The following is a 17,990-nucleotide window of genomic DNA, read 5'->3' as shown; positions in this document are numbered from 1 at the left end:
ATAGATGGTTGTCCTGTAGAGTGGGTGCATCTGAAATTAAGACAGATAGAAATTCAGCAGAAGGGACTCTGAAATATACCAGTGTTGTTCAAGAAAACTCTACAGGCTTCCAGGCATCAGAAGTAGAGATTATGTTTTAGAGAGCTTGTATACAGGTATCCATTGTGTGTAGGACATTATTGTGAGTTCTGAACGTAGAACCATTATTGTATTTCTTCAATAATTGAACAGTCAGTATCTAGAAAAGGCACTTAGTTTATTTTGTAGTTTTTTGTAGCTGTTTTACTATAATACTGTGAAAAGAAGCCAATAACTTTACAGAATTTATACATGGTGGGTCAAAAGTCACAAAGGGTTGCAATATTGATTAACACCTTTATTTTTTGTTTTTAATTTGCAGTTACCATTGTAGGGGTGTGCGAAACCATTCTGTGTTCGTTTTGAATTTCGGGTGCCCCCCTGTTCCGTTTTCAGGAAGATTCCGGGAGATTAGGAGGAGGGCCATTCGGATTTGTAATTTAGAACCCTGAGCTCCATTTCCATTTCAGGAAGAGTCTTCTTGAAAACAGAATGGACTCTGTGACGTTTCGTACACCCCTACACCATTGTGACTTTTGGCTCACCCTGTACAATAGGTTTGTGTGAGTTAGGGGAAATCAATTATGGGAAGAACTGATTACTGTGGCTTTGATTTGAAAAATATGTTTCTTCAAGAAATGAATATTATGACTGCAGGAAGAATTTAAATAAACAAATTGTAGTCTGAAGGAAGCACATAAAATGATTAAGAATAAAATGATACTAGAAGACTGTATGTGATGATAATATAGTCTCCTGATAAATATATGAGAATGGATTCTGTGTTGCAAAGCATGAATTGAAAGTTTTTTATATAGAAAAAAGAAAAATTGAATGATGTTGCAGATAAATCTGAAAGGATTGTGCGTTAATGTTAATTAGGTGTGTTCAACTTTGTGATTTTAATTCTTGTCAATATAAAAGGAAAACGGTACAATATAAGAATTTATCAGATTTCCTTTAAGATAAATAGAATATTGCTTATTTTATATCATATGATAAATGGAATAATCTTCACTCTGGACTTATTACACTTTAAAACCACTACTATAGTCTTCATAACCAATTTTGTTAGATAAATGTTATGTGTGTACTGCTTAGATTAATGGAATGATTATCTCTAGGCTTTTTGTTTCTGAGTTTTCTGAATACAGTGCTTCATTTTTCCCACTAGAATTTAATAGTAGCTGTGTTGAAAGTCTCCTTATTCTTGAAATATTATATCAGCAAGAATTACACTAGTTTGAGGTAGTAGCACCTTAAATAATACGTATCATAGAGTGCAATCTTAGATATTTCTTTAAATATATTTGGCGTTCCAGTAATTTCTCAGAGGGGAATGCCATGGCTCTGTATAACCAGCCTTAGCTATGTTTAGGGGAGCAGGAATGTCCTCTACACATGGCTTCTCATAGACCATACTGAATAAATATTTTAATTCTTGGATTCCTTATTAGTATTAGTAGTACCATAAAATTGCCGTATGTTATAAGAAAAATATTTTAAAGTTGTATTACTAGACTGGATCTAGTCATTTATTCTTATTTATTTTGGCCAATTATTATTTGGAAAGGGCTTGCTTATTGACAGAAATATGTGCAGCTTTGTGGATGCAAACTAGAAATGCTTAAAACGAGGTCTTATAAATAGGCCTGTTAAAGGACAACACAAGGCAGTTGTATTTCTTCTCATCAGCTGGGTGTATAGAAGAATTCACTTCTAAATTCTTGACATGAGAGAACTATTTGCCTGTTACTTTTAAAAGGCTTCCTATCAACGTAATTGATTCTATTGGTAGGATCAAATGAGCTGGCCACCCCCCCTCCCCCCCAGTTTGAAGATTGGTATTTCCTGTATGTGTTGTTCAATACCACTATAAAAACTTCGCAAAAATTAGCACCACTCAAATGCATGTCCTTGGATACGTTTTTCATATTAGCCCAATAATATTGCCCTTTGCAAACTTTTTTTGCAAAGGTTTCTTTATGGCAATTTAAGTTTAAAATGTATTGCTTTTTAATAGAAATAAATTTTCTAGAAGAATTTTAAAGCTGAACCCTTCACAGAGAATCAATTTGTAGGAATTAGGAGGATTCTTAAGAAACATTTTTAAGTGGAGAGAAATAAAAAATGTACTGATCTCAACAGAATAGAAGTAGCAATCAAGTTTGGAACTGCTTCATCCTCCATGGTGACCCGCCCCCCTTTAAAATCAAACTTAAGTTTTTTTCTACTGCAGAATTAGACATGTTCTGGTCCATTTTTATCTTTATTTTGTCAACGCGGTCTGATGCAAAGAGGCTCTAGTGAATCAATTTCCCCAACAATTTTTTGATCCTTTGTTAGGTTGAAAATCCTATCTTCAGAAGGAAGTTCAGTGACCTTCATGATGGTTGAGCAGGGCTTGAAGGGATCCAAAATGAGAGCTAACCCTCTAAGATTGAAACTTTGTCATCTACCTCATCTGGATGGGGGATTTGTGGAATGCGCTCTCAGGACCATTTTAATTGTGTGCCTTTTTATAACAGTGTAAAAGTTTTTACTTTCAACATGTCAGATTATCTGTACTCCTGTCATAATGTAGAAACTAGCTTCTGAGCTCCAGGCTTTATGGAAGTATGATTTTTTTTGGTGTGTGTGTGTAGTACAATAGAGTCTCGCTTATCCAACCTTCGTTCATCCAACATTTGTATTATCCAACGCAGCCTGCCTCCTGACCAGATCCACAGCTGTTTCAATACATTGCGATGTTTTGGTGCTAAATTCGTAAATACAGTAATTACTACATACCATTACTGTTTATTGAACTGCTTTTTCTGTTGATTTGTTGTAAAACATGATGTTTTGGTGCTTAATTTGTAAAATCATAATGTAATTTGACGTATAATAGGCTTTTCCTTAGTCCCTTCTTATTATTCAACGTTTTCGCTTATCCAACATTCTGCTGGCCTATTTATGTTGGATAAGCGAGACTCTACTGTACTTTGTAAAATATTTTTAAAACCTATTTTCACAAGATGTTACCAAGCTTCTGCCTGACCTCAAAAGCAATGGAACTATGTTAGCAAGATCATTTTGGTCCAAACAGAGATTGAAATGCAGAACTTAAAAGCAACATGTTAGATCAACTTGTTTGTTTCCATTTGTTAATGTTTATTTTAAAGAATAAAGAATGTAAGTAGGGTGATGGTGGAAAAAAACCAGAGATTCAATATCTTTCTCAGGCAGATCTCATGAATGCCTTCAATGTGCACAGTTATATAAAAGGGTGCTGCCTTATTCTATTCCAAATGGATAACTGGGGAAGCTTGCTTCTCAGAGTAATTTCTATGAAATTTATACTCCAGTAGCTGTTTAAGTCTACTGAAGTGAGGTCTGTTCATCCCAATAGCATCTGGTAATATCCTTGTTAATTCTGCTAAGTTTTTTTTTAAATCCTAGAACTTAATTTGCTTATTTTCAATTTTATAAAAATGCAGTCTTGGTTTTTGTAAGAATTTCTGTTTGCCTCAGGGTCAGTAAACAGACAGATGGAAAATTAATAGTGAGTATTCCTCAGACATGAAGAGACATGTGGTAGCCAAGGGAGATAAATAATCTGTATGTTAAATCAAGCTATTTTATAGTTACAGCAATAGGTATAGAAATTTGTTTTTCTCCATTGTACAATGTTAAAGCATTCAACTGCACTTTATGGTACCTAGGAAGGTAATATTAAATACTCCAGAATTTAATCAGATATATTCTGAACAATATTTTATGGCTGTACTCATCTTGTATTTAAACATATTTATTCTGGCCCATTTAAAAGCATGCAAAGAGCTGGTTGGAGAACTTAGGGTGTTCTGGAGTAAACAGTTAAGAATCATCAGAACTGATAACATAGCAATGAACTGTTTGTAGAATTAATTGTTATTGCAATAATCTCAGTATTTGTATTAACCACTAAAATTAATTATTTTGGACAGGGTACTTACTTTGCCATCAAGTTGATTTTTAGACTGTTTTTAGATTTTAAAACAATAATTAGCCTTCCCATCAAGTCCAGTCATCCCTCCTCATTCATTGGGGTTAGGGGCAAAAAACATTTGTGAAAATGAAAAACCATGAATAAAGCAATTGCTGACTTTTTTACCTGTGATAATTCCTCTTTAGGAATGTCTAGAGCAGTGGTTCCAAGCCTTTGATCCTCCAGGTGTTTTGGACTCCAACTTCCACAATTCCTAATAGATGGTAAGGTGGCTGGGATTTCTAGGAGTTGAAGCCCAAAACACTTGGAGGACCACAGGTTCCAGCATGATTCCATGGTCAACTTCCATTGGAAAATAACCACAGAATCTCAGTGTGGACCTAAAGATTACTAGAGAAGTGCTCTCATTAGAATTGTCTAACTCAGGCCTGCACAATCTGTTGCTCTCCAGGCGTTTGGGACACAAACTCCCAGAAGCCCAAGCCAGCTTGTCCAATGGTCAGGACTTCTGGGAGCTGAAATCCAAAAACACCTGAAGGGCGTTTGCATGGGTTACATGGGTTGGATCTAGGCCTTTCAGCATAACTGAGAGACATTGACCATTGAGTTACACTGGAAACACCAGAGATTCCTAGGTAGATTATAATCAAATCTGTGAACAATCCGATCCAATCCACAAAAAAGTCAAAACCACAAATGTGGAGTGATGACTGTTTAAGAGAGATGGTACATATGTTTACCATATGGCTTTACTTTCTAGGAGGACATTAACTAAAACCTGTTGGTAATTCATTCCCATTGTCATTTTGCAAAAATTCTTAATAGTGATTCCCAGTTTGGTTATTTGTTTTTTTAATACTAAATCTCTTTCCCAGTAAATTTAGGATATAGAATTTTGGTGTACAAATTCATATTGTGATCTTTTTTAGAGTTCTTCATGTTTTTGGTTTTTATTTTATTTTTTTTTGAAAAATGTTGAAGAGCTCATCTGTTTTATCACAAAGTCAATCTTAGGTGTCAGATCTACAATAATCCATCAATTATTAAAATGAATATGGATAAAGTAAACACAACTTCCAAAAGTGCCATATTCAGAGTTAGGTCATATGTTCTGACTGTGCAGCACATAGGAAAATTAAAATTGTTTTTATTGGTAGTAAATTGTGAAGGATTACCTTCAGAACATATTACACATTTATATTAAAATTTTATGTGCCAATATTTTGTGCGTTGATATTATCAGCTACTTAATTAGTAATTTAGTGCATATGTATTCATGTGAGAAGTACATTTCTTGGACTGGATTTACTAAATACACCATTCTATCATTTTCATGCTTCATCTGTTCATTTTTATACCCTTTCTGTTCAAATTACCTTAATGATATATCTGTGAATTTGTACTAATAATTTTGAAATTGTTTATACAATAAAATGAGGAAGTATTCATTATGAATAACTATATGCTTTTAGCTTTTTTCTTGTTTGCAATTCTGTTTTTTTTTAAGGTGGCCCTTTTCCAGTTTGGGGGTGATGTTTAGAAAAATAGAAGCAATTTCAATCAGCCTGCCATTGAATATGATGCAGATTTTTTTTTCTTAAGCCATTTTATTTTGTGATAATGTGTGCATGTATACTTACAGAAATATGGTTGCCTTGACTGGCATTTCGTTAATCAGTCTTGTGATGCCTTAGGTGAGACCTAGGACATCATATCTGTTTCATATCTCATTTGTGTTTCTGACAATCCTGCCACAACTGCAAATGGCCTTCAAACCCACCTTAAAAGTGGTTCAGCTTCTGAAGCAATGGAGAACTGAATGGGGCACTTAAGGATGACATGGGGCCCTTCTAGACAGGCTCTGTATCCCAGGATCTGATCCCAGGTTTTCTGTTCATCCCAGATTATCTGGCAATGCGGACTCATATAATCCAGTTTAAAACACAAAACCTGGGAGCAGATCCTGGGATATAGGGCCTGTCTGTAAGGGCCCATACTCTACCTTCTTCCACTAGTCAGCACAACGTTGCAACAGGTATCTCCACAGGGTTCTCTGCTGGTGTTCCTCCCAGCATTGCTCACTGATGGATGGGGCTGGTAAAATCATCCTGAAGTACCCCACTCAGCAGCAAAACAGATCTCCATCACTCAGGATGGCTGACTGGTTTTATGATGGGTTTGAAGGGTTGGGTGAGGAGTTTAAAGCTGTCTCTACAGTGTGATAGCTACATGTTTGATGCATGATGTCAGTCCGTCATTAGTGCAGATAGATCTCTGAAAGTAATCAGTATTTCATTTAGCTGGTAGATTCCCGCAATTCTAAATAGCCTACCCAGATTGCACCAGTAAAGGTTTCTGAAGATCCAGTCTTATTTATGAAGGAAAACATCTTCATAAATAAGATTCATAATTTTTGTGATTTCTCTTATTTAAAGTTGCTTGTTTTGTCTTTCATACTTTTAAAATGCTGATTCAATTTGCATAGCAAACTATATGCTTGGCACCCACTTTCTTAGTGGTAAACTTCTGAGATCAAAGCAGGGCTCATACAGTACCAAGCCTCTTGGTTTGCTTTTGCATCTGAGGCAGATCTCTAAGGGGATCTCTCCATGGGAACAAAAAGGCAAATAAACTAATTCTATTTATTTAATTCAGTTCCTTAGCCTAAATTAGCTTTATTTCACTGGCATCATCACCTAACCAAATCTGGCTACTGTTTTGTGATTCAAAAGTATAATTACCCTACTTATATAATACTATATTCTTAAAATGTCTTCTGTCTAATAAAGAACATATTGACACCACGGTACAAGCTCTTTGCTATAAATAGCACTTAATAGTACTGTCTGAAGGTGTGATACTCCAGGCGTTGAATTCTTTAAGGAGAAACAGAAGTCGCTGTAGCACAGCTGATTTCACGTTCAGTCATATTATCAAGAACTTTTCAAATTTCTAGGCAACTTTATTTATAACCTCACAAACTGAAATAAGAAGTCTTGGTCTGGGAAATGAAATGAAATATCATAGGTTCTCTTTCTAACACTAAGTTCCATGTTAAAAATGGCATTTCACCTAAACACAATCTTAAGCCTGTTCTTTGAGAGCTGTTGTGCAAGCTTTTATTACCAAGATGCGGAATGATACTGCATGGCTGTGTTCTGTGAATGTTTGTTGCACAGAACCAGTTCTTAAGAAACGACTATTTCAGGTAAGTAAAGTATTTCCCATAGCATTTTTGCATACATCATATGTTTTCCTTAAGTTTTTTACTATGATATGAACATATATCACACAGATGCAAATGAAATATGAGAAAAGGGCTTTCCTAGCAAAAGGTTTTGTGGACTTAACTTCATCAGATGCATTTAGTTGAGAAAACCAAACAATTGTGGTTATAATTCCACATTTTTTGTAAGAGTAGTAAGATATTTAAAACTAAAATTAGTTCTGAATTAGTTCTTTATTGTAAAGAACTGAATAGAACTTACAACTATTACTTGTACAGCCAGAGAATGAGGCCTTCGATTATTTTTCAGGAAGCTAAAATTTCCACATCTACTCTTCCATTATACAGAGTTTTAAGCAGCAGTGTTCTCATATTCCTGTGCTTTGAAATTTCACTTTGTTTGAAAGTCAATGTGACGTTAAAGCTTTGGCTGAAATGTAAAATGTACAAAATACTTCAGTAATACTGGCGTGCGTCAATTAACGAAGTCTCTGACAAAGAAGCTCCATTTTACAAAGTCTTTTTACAGTAGCCCACTAACTAACTGGAAGAATTTTTTTAGCAGCATCAATATTGGATGATGGTGAAGGAGGGCTGGAGACTTTCAGTGCCACTTAGCAGTGCAGTATGTCTGCAGTAAACAGTGCAATAAAGCTTCAGCTAGGAAATAATGAGATTCTGCTCTTGCCGAAGCTTACTACGGCTGTGTGCGCCTGTCAGCAAAGGCCAAGGTAAGCAGCAGCTGCTGCTTCCAGAATCCCTTACCAAACATGCATGAACAGCAAAGCAGAGAAATGGGAAAAGCAGATAAGTGCTCCTCAACAGCTACCACCAGCATTAGAAGGAATGGTAGAACTATATATTTGGCTACCAACATGAAAACAAAGAGCAATGAAAGAAAAAATGACTCCTGGATTCATTTTGGAAAATTATTTGAAGTAGTCTCAGAAGATTTTGATTTTTTTTTTGTTTTCTTGTGCAAGGTTTATCTGATCCAGTAGTTTCATTTTGTCTGTGTGTTCTGTCATTTTTGAATAAAAGTTGGTTGAAACACATTGAACTTCTCTTTTGTAGTGTGTGAACCTATCCCTATACTTTCCATGTTTTCCTGCTTCTAGTACCAAATTTTCTGTTAACAAAGTAACATCCACAGACACTTTTAATCGAGGTATTTCCCTACTACCTAAATGTTAATTCTGTAAAATTAAAATTGTATATCTAAAAATGTTACTAACAGTGTTGACTACAAGCTATTTCAATCCTGTTTTTAAGCATATTAACATAACAATATAATAGTTAATATTGAAAGTTTTTTTACCCGTGTGGTCTCAAAGATGTTGACATTTTCCTTTGTCATCCTTCAAAATATACAGTAAGTAGACTTAGTATTATCCCTAATTTACAGTTACAGGCTATGAGAAAGTGAGTTTCATAAAGAAATGTAGTCAAGTTAATGATTGAGCTAGGTTTCATGGAGAGGCTTAGAGATTTCTAGCTAATACATCACATTATCTATTCTGGGGAAAATTTTGAAGCCATGCATGGTTGTATCCAGAAATGCACAATCCGTGAATACAGAAGAATAACTTAATTCTGCTTTCGTCAGAATAGGCTGCAAAATACTTCAATCAGCTTGCACCCTTGAACAGAAGATATTTGACAACACTTGATTAGTTCTGAGAATGTACACCAATGCCTTCAAACTTTTAATATTTATTTACATCAAGTTTCAAAACCCCTTTGTTACAAACTGCAGTGCAGCTAGCATGGAATGTGTGCTACAGCTTTTAGTGGCAGAATTAGTGCACTTTCTGGATGGAGAGAGTTTACCATTGCGAACCTCCCACTAATGGAGCAACAATATACAACATGATGTATTTATTGTGGGTCACATCTTCATATATACTCATTGTGACCAGCTTTGAGAGTTTAGATACCACTTGAGAAAATACAAATTACTGACATAGTGTGACACTATTGGCCACTCATTTATTTGCTCCTTTTCTTTATATTTAAATTGTATGTTAAAACTGATTTAACACTTTTCCCTGCAAGGGACAAATGCCAGCAAATTCTTGTCCGGTGGATCATGCAGTCCAAGGCGGGGCAGGGGCCGCATTAACTGATACGGGATCCAGTTGCTTGGCCTGTTAATAGTTAACTTCGTCCCTAGTAGTTCGAATCTCTTCCAGGTGACTAAGCGTAACAATGTTTAGCTTCCTGAGTAAGTCACTCTGCACTAAAACTCCCTTTTCATACTACCTCCCCCTTCCTTTACTGCAATTGTGACTTTCACAAAGGCATTGCTCCCTGAGTTAAAAGACCAACACTGAATGCCTGTCAATAGTGCAGCAGAAAACTTGCAGTTGGCTCTCTTCCAGCTTTGTAATCTCTTCTTGTAAAATAAGCATAAAATATTCAATGTCTGTTGATTACCGTGTCTATACTGTTACTTTGGGTGGACATTTCTGGATTGTTCAGTGTAAACTTAAAAAATAATAAATTGTAGAATGAAGATTAAATGTTTGAAAGACCACAAAGGTTTCTGTTTTTTCTCAAGACTGCAGAGAATGGAATTTGGAGTGGGAGTGGCAATGTAGCTTTAGGAGTGTTTGCTTGTGTCGGCGTAGGAGCCATCTGTGGTACAATCCTTTGCAAAACAGCTTCATAAATAAGATTCAAAATTCATCTGTGATGGAGCTGTTTTGTTTCGAGAGTGAATAACAATGAAAGGAAGAGCCTAAGACAGAAGTTTGTACTCCAATATGCAAAATAGAATTTTTAGAGAATCAAATATTTCAAAACTTTTGTTCTATGTCACGGGTTTGCTGTTTTGTAGAAACCATTTCTAACACCAGTATGTCAAACTGCACATTATATTTGCGTGCAAAAAGAAAGCATTACAAGTTAGTGCTCCAAACATTAACTCTGAGATCATCTGCATAAAGAAAAACACTTTGTGTTCCGCTCAACAGATCTTTTGTTCCAGAGGAAAGCTACAAAAGAAGTCTTGACACTTTAGCTTAGAAACATTAATTGAGTTAAAATACTGTCTTGACAATCTCCTTGGCTCTCCTCCTGTGATCCTTGCTAATGACAATTACCTTGTTGCCATGACTGTCTAAACAGATTCGCAAAAGCTTCTTGACAAACGGAAAACGTTTCTCCACCCAAATGAATAATGCAGTGTTGTTTTCAGCCAGTAGAGAAAACTGGGTGTATCAGGGATAATTTAACTCGTACATAGCTAGGGGAACTCTTGGCTTCTGCACAGTGACAGACAGGAAATTTAGCCTGTAGTCTGCATTTCTGGAGAGATGTTTCCTGTCCACATATACATGGCTTTTGAAATCAGCTGTACCCTGAAAACATGACTTCTTTGTGACTCAGATACATATGTTTTGTGAATGCACATGGGCATTAGCAGCATCATGAGGAAATTAAGAGATTTCTTATATATTTGTTTAGTTATTTTTAATATCAAATACTCTAAAACCTTTTCCTCCTACTTTGAGATGATAAAGAGAACTATACTTATTCAGTGAGATCGTATTAAAACAATGTATGGCTCTCTTAATAGATTTAAACAGAAAATTGGTTTATGGCTATTATTTGTAGTGCATTTTGTTCAAAAATCAGAATTCTTAGTAAATACAATGCTTGCCCACAATGCCCCCTGCCTCATGCACAGAGGAAGAATTTTTTAAAGTCACAGACCATACAGTTGCTGTTCCCTTTTTTGGGTCAAAAATTATCTAGCTGCTTGTGCTCCCTCTATTTTATCAGTTTTATACTTATTTATGCAATGCTGTGGACATGAAACAAATAAATAAACCAGGTTGAACTTCAGGAAATACTGGTTGTCTTTAAAAACTGGTTAACTTTCTTGAAGCGAATGTGATTTAGAGAAACTGCTTAAAACTTCAAGTAATATGTGTCAAATATTCTGCCGAATACAAAACTAATTTTTAATCTCATTTTGTTTCATATGTGATACTTAGGTTCTCAGGTGGCTTCCTTTAAAATGAAGACTCCAGTGACCTTGAACCCCCCATTTCAAGTGAATATGAATTCATCTGGACAAGGGTCATCTCCTCTTTTGAGTCCTGTCTTGAGTGATGTTGGCGGTGCAAGAATAGAAGAAGAGGATGAAACAAGGCGGAAGGTAAAGCAGGGGTAAAATGAGTCTAATTTTTAAAAGGATGCAAATTATATTTCTGTTCATTGCATGATTCTCAGCTTCTGCCATTTTCTACATTTCTATTAGCACAATATTAGCATGTTTAGACCATATTCTAGTCCGCCCATTTTCCCCCTCCCCCAAAAGTCACTAGCCCACTTAATGCATAATCCTTTCCGTGCATAGGCTTCTAACCAATTCATTTTTTCTGTCATAAAATAATTACATTTCATTGGGGTGTATTCTTAGCTGTTTAACTGCTAAGAAACTACTCTCCTCTTGTATCCACGTCATGGCTAAATGAAAGCTAAATGTTATTCCAGAAAAATAAACCACAACTTAGTAGCTTGAGGTGGCATGGAATAATAATGTAAAGGCTAGACACAGTTTAGCAAAATGGATTAAATTCGGCTGTTTTAGTCATCTTTGATATACCATGCTAGAGTCCAGTATTTGACCATTCCTTCTGAGAAACATGTCATTTTTTAAGCACGTGTTTCTAAAGGTTGAAGTGATAAAGACAAACCAGAGTTTGTTTTTTAATTGTCCTTGGTTAACAATGCTAATATTTGTTAAGGGCAGTATTGATTATTGCTAGAGATTAAATCATGGGAATATCAAACTGCCCAAAACAAAAAGCAAAATCCTGAGATCATTTATGTGAGAAAAACCATCCCTCCCCCCACTATAAACACTAGAATTCCAGGGAGTTTTATTTTAACATAATATAAAGAAGGTTTTCAGGTTGACTTCCACAAGAATGAGCTGACCATTTAAAATAATTTTGACTTCTGTACTAAGGTCTTTTCTATTAAAAATCAGTTATTACATATCAAGACTGTTGATCTGTTATCTTATTGAACTATAGATATATATTGAAAATCACACTTTTTGATTTCCAGTGTTTAGATTATTCTTGTTTCTGGATGTTCTCTTGTTGAAGAAACAGAAGCCGTTGTAAGCAATATGACTTTGCACAGATGTTTACTGAGATGAGCAGCACTGTCTGGAGATCTCAGGCAGTACCTTCTCCCACTTTACGCCAGCTGTTTTTATTGTCCTCAGCCTCATAAATTGGCTCTCTTAGAAATTTCCGGGAGTGGAGATGTACTTTTAAAATAGATCGAAAGACCCTACTGCATTGTTTAACATATAAAAAGAGTCATGTTGCAACATTTGAAAGGCAACATCTGATCACCTCTACTTTTCTTTCTTTTTCCAGCCCTTTGGGCAATGTTTGCAGCCCCTGGATGGGATGCAGGATATAAACATTGGTCTCTGGACCAGCTGCAGCTGCCCACACAGATCTGCAAACTTGTTAGAATCAATTCTCCCACAGTGCTGCTGCCATCCACATTCATATACAAAAGGAGTGATAAATCTGTGGCCCTCCAAATGTTTCGCTTTCAATTCCCATCAGTCCTAGCCAATCTGGTCAAGTGTGGTGAGAACTGTAATTCCAGCACCTATTAAAGGCTATAGGTCTTCCCAAGTCTGGCCTATACTTATGGCCTATAGACTTACTGCGCCTTCCTACCTCCGCAGGGGTGGTGGACCCATTAAAATGGTCCACCCCAGGAGACTTATGGATCCAAATGGTTTCCTGATGGCTCTTGGGGATTTTCCCGCCTCCTCAGTAAGTGACCCTGTCGTGGCCCTGGTCTCTCTCTGGGATAGGGAGATGACCAGGGCTATAGACAGGATCGCTCCAGAACACCCCCTCTCGAGTAACCAAGCTAAACCAGCTACTTGTTTCACTGAGGAGCTGGCAGCAATGAAGCGAAAGAAGAGGTGGCTAGAGTGCATGTGGCGACGGAAGCGTAGCGGGTCTGTCCAAGCACATCTAGTTTCCTTTTTAAGGATCTATGATGCGACAATAAAGGCTGCAAAAAAAAAAACAACAAAAAACAAGACATCTCTTGCGGCCAATATTGCGCCCACCAAGAACCGTCCAGCTGAGCTGTTCTGAGTTGTCAGAGGACTGTTAAATCTTCCTCAGAGCGAGATTCTTGACAGCTCGGCAGATCGCTGTGAAGCATTTACTCGGTTCTTTGCGGGAAAAGTTGCACTGATCCGTTCCGACTTCGACGTCACGTTAACAGCAGTCTCTGAAGATGTAACACGAACATCTGCTTGTCCTGTTTTAATGGATTCATTTCAATTGGTTCAGCTCGAGGATGTGGACAAGATCCTTGGAGAGGCAAGGCCTACCACATGTATCCTAGACCCCTGCCCAACCTGGCTGATAAAAGAAGCCAGAGGGGGTTTGGCAGAGTGGATTAAGGTGGTGGTTAATGCCTCCTTACAGGAGGGCAAGATTCCAGTCAGCCTAAAACAGGCTGTTGAAAAAACCATCACTGGACCCCACTCAATTAGTCAATTTTTGGCCAGTTTCCAATCTTCCCTACTTGGGCAAAGTCATGGAACATGTGGTGGCCTCGCAACTCCAGGAGTTCTTGGTAGACACTGATTATCTAGATCTGGCACAGTCTGGCCTTATGCCGAGACATGGCATTGAAAGAGCTTTGGTCGCTTTAGTAGATAATCTACGCCGGGAGCTAGACAGGGGGAGTGTGTCCCTGTTGGTTCTGCTGGACCTCTCAGCGGCCTTCGATACTGTTGACCATGGTATCCTTCTGGGACGCCTCACAGAAATGGAACTTGGAGAAACTGCTCTGCAGTGGCTCCAGTCCTTCCTGGAGGGTCGGTCTCAGAAGGTGTTACTGGGTGACATCTGTTCGACTCCACAACCATTGTCTTGTGGAGTCCCTCAGGGTTCAGTACTGTCCCCAATGTTATTTAATATCTACATGAAGCCGCTGGGGGAGATCATCCGGAGTTTTGGAGTAAGGTGTTACCTTATGCAGATGATGTCCAAAATCTGTCACTCCATCCCACCTGTTACTAAGGAAGCTGTTCAAACCTTGAACCTGTGTCAGACTGGATGAGGGCTAACAAATTGAAATTGAATCCAGACAAGACAGAGGTCCTCCTGGTCAGTCGAAAGGCTGAACAGGGCATAGAGTTACAGCCTGTATTGGATGGGGTTACACGCTCCCTGAAGACGCAGGTTCGCAGCATGGGAGTGATCCAGGTTTCGGCGGTGGCTAGGGTAGCTTTCGCACAGTTAAAACTCGTGCACCAGCTGCGCCCGTACCTTGGGAAGTCTGATCTGGCCATGGTGGTCCATGCTCTGGTTACATCCCGAATAGATTACTGCAATGCGCTCTACGTGGGGCTGCCTTTGAAGATGGTTTTCAAACTTCAGCTAGTCCAACAGGCGGCAGCCAGATTACTAACAGGGGCGACATACAGGAAGCATACCACCCCCCTGCTATGCCAGCTCCATCTCCAAGCCCAATTCAAAGTGCTGGTTTTGACCTATAAAGCTCTATACAGTCTGGCCCAGCTTATTTGTCTGAACGCATCAACCCCTACGTCCCAGCTCGTAATCTAAGATCATCTGGAGAGGCTCTGCTCTCGCTCCCGTCAGCAGCACAAATGTGTCTGGCTGGGACGAGAGACAGGGCCTTCTCGGCTGTGGAACACACTCCCAAATAAGGTAAGATCCGCTCCCTCCCTCCTGGCTTTTAGAAAAAAAATAGAATCATGGTTCTGGGACCAGGCCTTCGGACAGTAGATGTATGTAGCATTTTAGAGGTACATTGACTGAAATGGCCATTTGACTGACGAGACTGTTTTAATGCTTGTTGTGTATTGTTTTAATTATGATTTATGTTTGATTGTGGTTTTACTATTGTAATTGTTTGTATTGACATCATATCAGTGCCCAATATAAGGCATTGAATTTTGCCATGATTTATGTGTAAACCGCTTTGAGTCCCCCCAGGGGTGAGAAAGGCAGTATATAAATACTGTAAATAAGTAAAAGAAATATACAAATAACATTACTCCTCAAATTACTCCCTCTTCTCTTGCCCATGAATCAGGGATCAGAGGGAAGAGGAAAGGTTCTACTTTCCTGGGCCACTTAACCAAGAATCATATAGATCAGTGGTTCTCAACCTGTGGGTCCCCAGATGTTTTGGCTTTCAACTCCTAGAAATCCTAACAACTGGTAAACTGGCTGGGGTTTCTGGGAGTTGTATTATTTTTATTATTATTAAACTTTATTTGTACCCCGCTAGCATGTCCCGAAGGATTCGATGCGGCTTACACAGGCCGAGGCCTCAACACACAACATAGCAATACAAACTAGGCAAATCAAACAATTAAAAACAGAATAAAGCAAATAAACAACAGGCAAAAGCAATACACTAAAACACAATAGGAACTGGGCCAGGCCAGAGTAATGGGTACAAGAATTAAAAGTGCTGATGTGACAGGAGGTGTATATGAGGCTTCAAGGGCAAGTGCAATGTGCAGCAGTCATTGGTTTTGATAAGGTGCTTATGGAACTTGGTAGTGGAGATTTCCTCATCTGTAGGCCAAAACACCTGGGGACCCACAGGTTTAGAACTACTGATATGGGTGGAGCTTTGATCCACATTCAGATGCAACCAGCCTGGTTTGATTCCCATCCATATGGTCAGTTTGAAAATTCCTATTCAGGTCAGTGTCAGAAATATGCTCTTCCATTTTATTTCACTTATGAATGAATTATGTCCCATCATGGGCTGCTGTTATGCTACTGATTACTTGGTCACAGGAAACAGTTAATTATAAATAACTGGATCTCACCCTAAGTGTGATTTAGTAACTCCTGTACACACCTCTGATTCAGATTTCATTTTGGAACATGGCTGCTTCAAAATTTTGTTTTATTAAAACAAAATACAATTTAAAACTATTCACAGCAGGAGGTCATGATTTCAGCTGTCTGCAATATTGCTACATCTGGACATTTCAAGCAGTCTTATTATAGCTTAGCCAAATTCATTGTTAATAGGAAACATTTTCTGTTTCATTTATTTGGGATTTACTTGTGTCTTGTAGAGATATCCAGCAGACAAAGCGTATTTCATTGCAAAAGAAATTCTTGCTACTGAACGGACTTATTTGAAGGACCTAGAAGTACTAACTGTAGTAAGTAATTTAAAGCTACTGCGGCCCATTTTTCTCCCCAAACAGTTGTCTTAATCATTTCACAAGTCTTTGTCTTAATGTTTTCATATAACCTACTCTGTTTCACTAGCTAGAAAGAGATCCAAATTCCTTGCATCTTCTTCTTGAGTTTCTCACATCACCTTCCCAGCAGCTTTTGTTTTGTTTTGGTGGTTATCTTTTGGTGAACACTTTCACTCAAAAACTCACAGTATTTGCTACAGCAGATATGGCTATTGCATCACCTCATATCAAAGTTATTTTCTGACTAATTGTAATTTGGCACCTGCAGTTTAATTTGAGAGAAAAACCTATGAATATTGCATACCTACCAAATATATCAATAATATGAGGCTCTCTCAAGATCACCTTGCAGAAACGCTGCATGAGCCATCTTCTTAATCCTAAACTGTTCCTTTTCTAAGTAAACATGTCTTTTGGAACTCAGCTTTGTCAATAATCCAAACATTAGCTGTTTTAGATGTGGATGTTTTTACATTAGGAGTCTCATATCAGGAACATTGTATGTCTTAGAGTGGAATGACCTACACTTCTGTGTGTTTGCCTCTAATGAAGGATTTTAACTGGGAAAACAATGTTCATGGAGCTGAATGAATTCTTTATCTTTCTAGCACCACAGTCCTATTCCAAATTATAGTCCCTAGTTCTTGCTTTAAAAATTGTAGCATACTCTTGAAACCCTGTAGAGTTGTGTGCAGAATTTATTTCTACTGTTTCTTTCATTTCTTCAGGAGAATGAAACAGGAAGCCCCCTCCCCACACAAAAATCAGCTCAACACGAAAGCAAGCTGGAGCCAATCCTGGCTCCAAGACTGCTTTTGTCCGCAGCTGAGCTGCTTCCAGAACTTGCCTCCTGGCCTTGGAAAGAGTGTGTGTGTGTGGCATGCAGGCCCAGAAAGCATGCGCGCTTGCCAGTACCTGCAGCTGAGTGCGTCTTACTCTAGAGTAAGAGGTGCTCAGCTGCAAGTACTGGCAGGCATGCGTGTTTTCTGTGCCTGCATTTCATACCACACACTCTCTCTTTCCAAGGAGAGTTTGTGTGTGGCATGGCATGCAGGCCCAGAAAGCACGCACACCTGCAGTTGAGCACCTCTTACTGTAGAGTAAGAGGCTCCCGACTGCAGGCACTGGCAGGCGCATGCCTTTTCTGGGCCTGCATGCCACGTCACACATGTACTCTCTTTCCAAGGAGAGTGCATGTGTGGCATGGCATGCAGGCAGGCCCAGAAAGTGTGCATGCCTGACAGTGCCTGCAGCTGAGCACCTCCTCTAGAGCAGAAACAACAGGTAAGAAGCCTCCTTAGAGCACATGGCAGGAAAGAAAACAGATCTTTTGGGGGCCCAAACCAAAAACAGATATTTGCCATCCCAATTTTAGAAGGCACCCAATAAACAACAAAAGACAGGACACGAAACGGGTAAAGGTTTACCCTGAATGCACAACCCTAAAA

At 38.3% G+C, this 17,990-nt stretch overlaps 1 protein-coding gene across 4 annotated transcripts in view; it reads left to right on the top strand.

Annotated features, from left to right (window-relative positions):
- The window catches only part of FARP2 (FERM, ARH/RhoGEF and pleckstrin domain protein 2), an 84,951-nt gene that overhangs the window by 44,917 nt on the left and 22,044 nt on the right, over positions 1–17,990 (top strand). For all 4 annotated transcript variants that reach the window (XM_060767966.2, XM_060767964.2, XM_060767965.2 and 1 more), the window contains exons 14-15: positions 11,276–11,439; positions 16,411–16,500. In XM_060767966.2, coding sequence (XP_060623949.1) covers positions 11,276–11,439; positions 16,411–16,500 — 254 coding nt within the window. The remainder of the gene's footprint in view (positions 1–11,275; positions 11,440–16,410; positions 16,501–17,990) is intronic.

Source organism: Anolis sagrei, chromosome 3 (genome assembly GCF_037176765.1).
Source record: "Anolis sagrei isolate rAnoSag1 chromosome 3, rAnoSag1.mat, whole genome shotgun sequence".
NCBI classification, from domain to species: domain Eukaryota; kingdom Metazoa; phylum Chordata; class Lepidosauria; order Squamata; family Dactyloidae; genus Anolis; species Anolis sagrei.
This window is presented reverse-complemented; position numbering and strand designations above follow the sequence as displayed.